A 6,833-nucleotide genomic window follows, 5' to 3' on the forward strand; every position below is an offset into this window, starting at 1 on the left:
CCATAATCTCCCTTCATTTCACCATGAACAGTTCATATTGCCAAACAAGGCCAAACTTTTCAGCCTAGATGATGTAAATCAACCCCGGACATCATGGAGGAGAATACAGTTATACCAGTATAGCCTCAATTTAAGCAGTACACATCTGTTGGGTTTGGTATGGACTATTTACTTTTGAGCATAATCTGCAAATATCACTGCCACATTTCTTAAGATCTCTGCTCCAGGCCTGGTGTTGATTCGTGCACCAACTGGCTGCCTTTTGAAGCTGCTGGCAGTACGTTTCAAAGTCCAGATTAGTCACAGAACGGAAAGCATATCTCCCAACTGTTCACTTTAATGAATGCCATTCTTCTGGGACAATCTGTGATGACATTATAAACAGGAGCAGAACAGTTTATACGTGTCACCAAAACTCCAAATGGAGTAATCACAGCCTCCAGTTACTAGGTTAGCAAAAGGTCCTCACCTCCCTTACGACTCAAGTCCACAGTCTGCTGTTTGCTCATCTTTCTAAAGCCTTGGGTTGTGAGTTTGGTCAAATTTCTGCTTTAGTCATTCAGATTCTTTTGATTCTTTCATACAGGAGTTAATCAGATCCAGCAGACTGTTAGAGACATGCAAGGGTAAGATACAGACGTCTCTCTTTTTTGATGCCCAAAGCAGACTTCCAGAGCACAGGAAGAGAAAGGTACTTCAGCTTCAAAGAGCAATAAAATCTTCTTTGGATCACAAAATCATAAGGTGCCACCGTGTCATAAGTGAGGTTTTATGGGAAGGGCAACTTTTCCTTAAAAAATTGTACAATGAGTATTCTCCTGTCAATTTAGCCAAACTGCCTCATCAAGGAGTCAAATGACTGCTAGGCCAAATGAAGTGGCAGAAGCTCAGATTCCAGATGTGAGCAACACCAGCTGTTTGGGTGGCAGCAATGTCCTAGATCCACATGGCGACCTCTTGAAATCTCAGTAGCAGACAAGTGTTTGCCTGAGCAGCCAGATTCTTCACTCTAATCAGGTTGCAACTCCCAGGCAAGGCTGTGAGACACCACAATCAACAGTAGCCACAGCCAATTTACTTTCAAGTCCATTGTCTGAGGAGTAGTTTAGAAGTCTGGGGCAGGGAGGGCAAAGCACTGCACTGAGCCAGACACCTCCAAAGCAGAGCTGGAATCCAGATTCGTCCCATGCTTGGTAATTCCTACTGAGTGCTGACTAAGGGAAGAGGAGCACTTGCCCTTCTCTGCTTCATCTCCAGCATAAATCTGATTCTGTTGCTCTAGATTGTTGTGCTGAAGAGTAGTGTCAATGTTTTAAGCCCTGTAGACAGTGTTTGCATTATGCCCCAAATCTTTCTGTGAAATACTATTTTGAAGCACTCCAGAGAAAACTAATTTCTGCACTAGGCAGGATATGTATAACTTGTGACTCAAGTTTCCTTGGATCTGTATTCTGCACCTCACTTTCTGACAAATTGCTAGAATTTTAATGTTCCTTATTGCCTAGAAATCTCCAAATTAACATTCTCAAACCTCTTAATACAGATTAGCATAATTACAAAGATCCTGTTTAACTCACTGTCACATTAATAATTTAAAAAAAAATAAATCAAATAAAATGCACATGTTCTTTAATATCCTCAGAAAAAACCTCAAACCTGCTTTTACCATAGTTGCTGTTGGGAGCACTGAAAACAGTCTGAGACCTGGGAAAACCAGCTCAGTGGGAATCAGGGAACAGGCACTCAGCAGAACTCTAGCTGGTGTTCAGCAACCAGCATGGCCCCAGTCCTGTGAGGGCAGTTGTTTCCAGTGTCCTGGCTGAGATGTCCAGAAGGAGCCACCAAGACTACTTTGGTCAAAATGAACTGCAAGGCATCCACCTGTATAAAAGGGCTTTTGCTCACCAGCTTCTTTTGGCTGCCAGGCTAGAAAGGACTAATCCAAGCAGCTCTGTCAGCAGTGCTGAAGAAATTGAAGTGTCTGGAACAGATGAAGGATGAGCTCTCCCATCAAGAACATTTGTTTTGGGTCTGTGTGCACCAAGCTCAAAACATGTAGCAGAGTTGGTTTATTGTACCTGCCACAGGAGTAAGAGAAGCTCAAGAAGGACTATAGAGGCCTACGAATAGCACATCACTAGGAAATCAGACTGTTCTGGGACCTGGTGCCTGATGGAAACCTTTTCTAGCAGAGCTTAATTAAATGGGGGCTAAACCATGGAAATGCTGCTGGATTCCCAACAGTAGAACAACACCAGAAGAGCATCCATCAGCTCTGGCAGCAACTGTTTGCAATGCTTCTTCATTATAAGCTTTGACTTCTGGATTCCCTATGACTGATTCAAAGCAAGTTTGTTTGCAAGGCTGAATAAAGTCTTCTTCATAACTTTTGTTTTATAAGGGCTGAAAATAATACCCATTTCCCACTGAAGAAAACAGTAGGCATTTTCTCCCATACACATTCCCCCTTTCAGCTTGAAAACATTACCCCTTTTCCTGTAACTACATGTCCTTGTAAAAGGTCCCTCTTTAGCTTTCCTGTAGGCCCCCTTCAGGTACTGGAAGGTTGCTATAAGGGCTCCCAGAATCACCTAAAAACCTTAATTGTGACACTTTAAACAGTATCTAGATTTCATGTATGTGATAGAAGGCAGTGTAGAAAGACCTCAAGATGATGAGCTTAATTCACAGGATTTCTCATCACACCTGATGGCAGCCACTACCTCCTCTGACTAGAGCACACGAGGGATCAGGTTTCCTGGCTGCATATACTCGCCACTTGCACGTATGGCCTGTGACAGGCTGTGATATGTTGTCATGGGACAAAGGGGCCACAAATCCATCTGAAGGAGCTGTCAACATTTTAAACCACAAATGGGGAGCCAAAATGATTTATTACCGCAACCCATGAAACAAAACAATCTCTCGAGGTGAGTGTCTGGGCAGCCAGTAATAACTCTGAGTTTTTAAGAGACAGGCAAAGGAGGAAAAAGAAACAGAAGCAAAATAGATTTTCATCCTCAGCACAGCTTCTGCACTTGAACAACTACACATGGTGACTACACACAACAGCAGTGTGAACTGAGTTATGGAAGAAGTATTACATCCAAGTTTTCATTGACTATTGCCACCCAGCTCTTTTCTCCTTCTCTGGTACAAAGTCAAACCAAGATCAATATTGTAGTTAATAATCTCAACTGATCTTGCAAAATGTTTTTGTCCATAAACAACAATATTGGAAATAAATAAACAACCTTTGAGAAGTGCTGAGGGAAATAAAAAAGGATTAAACTGAAGCAATTACATACACTTTCTGTTAAGCTGACCAAAACCACATGTGGTGGCTTCTTATGTTCATTACTCCAGCAGACCTCAAAATATTACAATAATATTAGTTTGACAGGAAATACTTCAGGTAACTAAGTACATATTTAATCAGACTTTACTGCATTATTAAACACGCCCGTGCCTCATGACACACACGCGGGGCTGAGACAGGAAAGGCTGTGGGAGCACAGGATCCTGTGCTGCACATGTCAGAGCTGCCCTTCCTTGGGCAGCATCAACCAAGATACAGCCACACTGATGACAAGAAGTCCTATCTCCACTCCCTTTTCCAATGACCACGCATTCCCCCGTACCCTCATTCTGACAGCTAGCACAGATTAGTCTGGTCAGAGACCTGGCAGGAGAATAACTCCAATTAAAAATAAAAAAAATAATTAAAAAATACCAACAAAGCAATGTACTGCCAGCACAAGGAGGCATTATACTGCACAGCCACATGGACACAGGCACTTTAACTTCTTCTAGAGAGCTATGTGTTTACAGACATTGATTAAGCCTTGCACTAGTGCCACAGATTTTCCTAATGCATGTGTCAGGTTTGCTGATCCCACATCAATGTTTACAGTGCCCACGTGGCACTAGGCAGCTGTGAATGGAAGCCTTGCTGAACCTCTCAAGTCCAAGGGCTCTGGAAAGGGGATCTCACTCTTTCACCTCCTGATGGTTCATGGGGCTGGAGAGGCTGAAAAATATACCCCCTCCTGAAAGCAATTCACCTCAGCTTTCCTGGGGTGTTTCCAGGCACATGAGAGCTGGTGTAGTTATGATCTCTTGTAGAGGAAGAAAATAGAAAACTCCTCTTCAAACTAGACCAAGAAGATGAAGACCTGAAACTGGGCTGATCCACAGAATCACAGCCAGGATAGCTGGGAATGGAGGGAAGAAATAGTTTCTGATATTTCCAACAATGAAAAATGTGAAAACAGGATTGCACAGAAGAATTTACTATTAGGAAAATGAAGGTTGGCAGCAACTCATGACCCATAGCTACCCATTACCTGCTCCAAAGCCTCAACTCCACAAGTAAATGGAAGCATAGAAAATCAGTCTCACCTACAGATACCCAAGTGACGAAAAAAAAAATTCAAGTCTTCCCAGAAAACTACCAGGCTTCAAACACAGCAATCCTTTCACAAGCACCCCAAGAGTACAGGAGCAGACAGCTCTGCAAGCACTCCCAGCCTCAGGGCCTGAATTCCCAAACCTGCAGTAACCCTTGGCTCCACACTCTTGTCTCCCATAAAAGATCCCATCACTGGTCCCGTGAAGAACCACCACTAGCCATCAGCCAGAAGTCCTGTTGTTCTGGGGACCCAAACACAGGAATTCAGTTTTCCTTCCCTCTGAGAACACAAGGCAGAGGAATGCCTGCTGCCAGCAGGACAGCAACCCAGTAGCAAATGCAGAATTCAGAGAACAAACTTTTTTGGGACCTTCCCCTAGTTACGATCCACTACTAGATTGCTTGCACAGAAAGGAAAGCAGTTAGTTGCAAGCCATTTTATGCACAATTTGTATCAATGCTTTGCATAATTAAAAAAAAAAAAAAAAAAAAGTGGCTTGCTTCTTATGCAGGGGAAAACAAGAATGTTGACTATCCTCTAATGCCTCCTAGTTTGTGGAGCAAAAAGCAGAGAGAAGGTAAAGGGTTTAATCAACCTCCGACTCATTTTTACTGTTAGCAGATGCTACAACTTGCTAGTTCTCAGGGGCCACTTCAGTCTCTCTTTTGCAGTTGCCCAACTACATTGACAGAACTGACAGCGACAAAAACACCAGTGACAAAAACCAGCCATGCTCTAATGCAGAACAGCCCTGTTCCTGCTGAGAAAGGCCTGCTTGGAGGGGCTGCCAGGGCAGCACAAGGGGCTGAAGACAGAGCAGGTGCCAGCAGCAAGCGGGAGCTGGAAGGGGAGTCATCGGAGGATGGAGGAGAGAGGCTGAAATGGCCGCCCTGCTCTCCCCAAGCCCACCCATTCCGAGGCCCCCACACACTTACCTGGTGGGTGCTGAGCCAGGGCCCGGAGAGGGCCCCGCTCCCGCCGCCCGGCCCCCGGAAGGATGTGCTCCCGCCTGCCCGCTCCAGAGCTGGGAGGAGGCCCATGTCCCTGGCCTCAGGCCCGGGACACTGGCTGGGGCCACTCGTCGCCCAGAGTCAGGACAGGGAGGTGGCACTCCCTTCCTGGTGCGGGAGAGGCTGCTGGCCTGGGTCCCCTGCTCGCAGGGAGCGCGGCCGGGGGGCTGTGCTGCTGGGCACCTGCTGCCTGCTGCTCCAGGGTGTCTGGAGCACAGGAGGGGAAGGGGAGCTGGACAGAAGGTTTTGCTGCTCCTGCCCAGGGCTCCCTCTCTGACTTCCCCAATGCCCCACCCTGCTCTGAAAAGGCAGCCTGGGAATTTAACTCCTTCAAATCACTGCCTGAATCTAGTGGTCAGTTATTAATTCCTCACTGGTAGGTTGCTAGTTGGAAGTTGTTGTTCCCGTACGCATGTAGTCACTTGCATAAATCCATACTTCTCTCACTTGTAAGTATTCTCTGAATAGTTTATTTGCGGAGATTTCAGTCAGTAGTAGGTTTGTTCCCAGGCTGTGACTTCATGCATTCTTTCTGCTAGTTTTGATTTGATCGCTTAAGCTCACCTGGGGAAATCAACAACTAAAAAAGCTCCTTAAAAGGGGGAGTAGGAGCTAGCAAGGTAGGAGCTTGGCATAATTACATGGGAGGCAGAAATAGGCTTCTAGGGAAGCATTGAAAGGAAGAATTCAGCTACTGCATCTTCAGGCTTTGGACAGGATGACTTCTTGTAACCCAGACTGCTCATGCTGTTCCTTGGGAATATTGAGTTGTATTAGTTATCCTGTTGGTCAGCTGGGCTTGAAAATATCCAAAGTCCTGAAAATTACTTTGGCAGGTGAGGGTCAGTGGGCCCTACCATCAGCAAGATGCATCAGGAAAGAAGAGGGCAAGTCAGCATGCAGGAGAATAGGATGGAGAGTGAGCTTTCAGCAAGTGAGGAGGTATGACACCTAACAGAAGTGAGCAGCAGCAAGTTTGATGGCAGAGAAAAAAAAAAAAGAGGATACAGCCCCTCAGTATGATTAACTTGCTCCAAAATTGAAGTGCAATGTAATTACAGAAGAAATCTGCAGCTAAATCAATACTCTCCTACTTTATTTACATAAATAATGATGGCTTGGCCACAGGGATTTTATTTTAATCCAGCCAGAAGATGATATAGGAAAGGCAGAAGAGGCAAAGTAGTGCTTCAGTTAGATGATGATATTACACCCCAAAACACAAAATATTCCTTTAAACAAGAAATGTTTTGTTCATGTGTGTGGCCTAACTTGAAATACCAGTTTCTGTGATCAAAGCTCCAGCAAGTCCTCTGTAAATACTGGAGCTAGCTGCAGCCATGTATACATAGGTACACTGGAAAAAAACAGCTCTAGTATTTCATGGCTATGTAAATTAGTGCAGGCAATT

General features: G+C 44.9%; 1 protein-coding gene across 1 annotated transcript in view; it reads right to left on the reverse strand.

The window, feature by feature from the left end:
- Nucleotides 1-5,452, reverse strand: part of NIPAL2 (NIPA-like domain containing 2) — a 51,571-nt gene extending 46,119 nt beyond the window's left edge. Inside the window, exon 1 of the mRNA XM_010006519.1 lies at nt 5,348-5,452. Within this exon, the coding sequence (XP_010004821.1) occupies nt 5,348-5,452 (105 nt within the window). The remainder of the gene's footprint in view (nt 1-5,347) is intronic.
- Between the last annotated feature and the right edge of the window lie 1,381 nt (nt 5,453-6,833).

Source organism: Chaetura pelagica, unplaced genomic scaffold (assembly GCF_000747805.2).
Source record: "Chaetura pelagica isolate M959 unplaced genomic scaffold, ChaPel_1.0 scaffold76, whole genome shotgun sequence".
Taxonomy (NCBI): Eukaryota; Metazoa; Chordata; class Aves; order Apodiformes; family Apodidae; genus Chaetura; species Chaetura pelagica.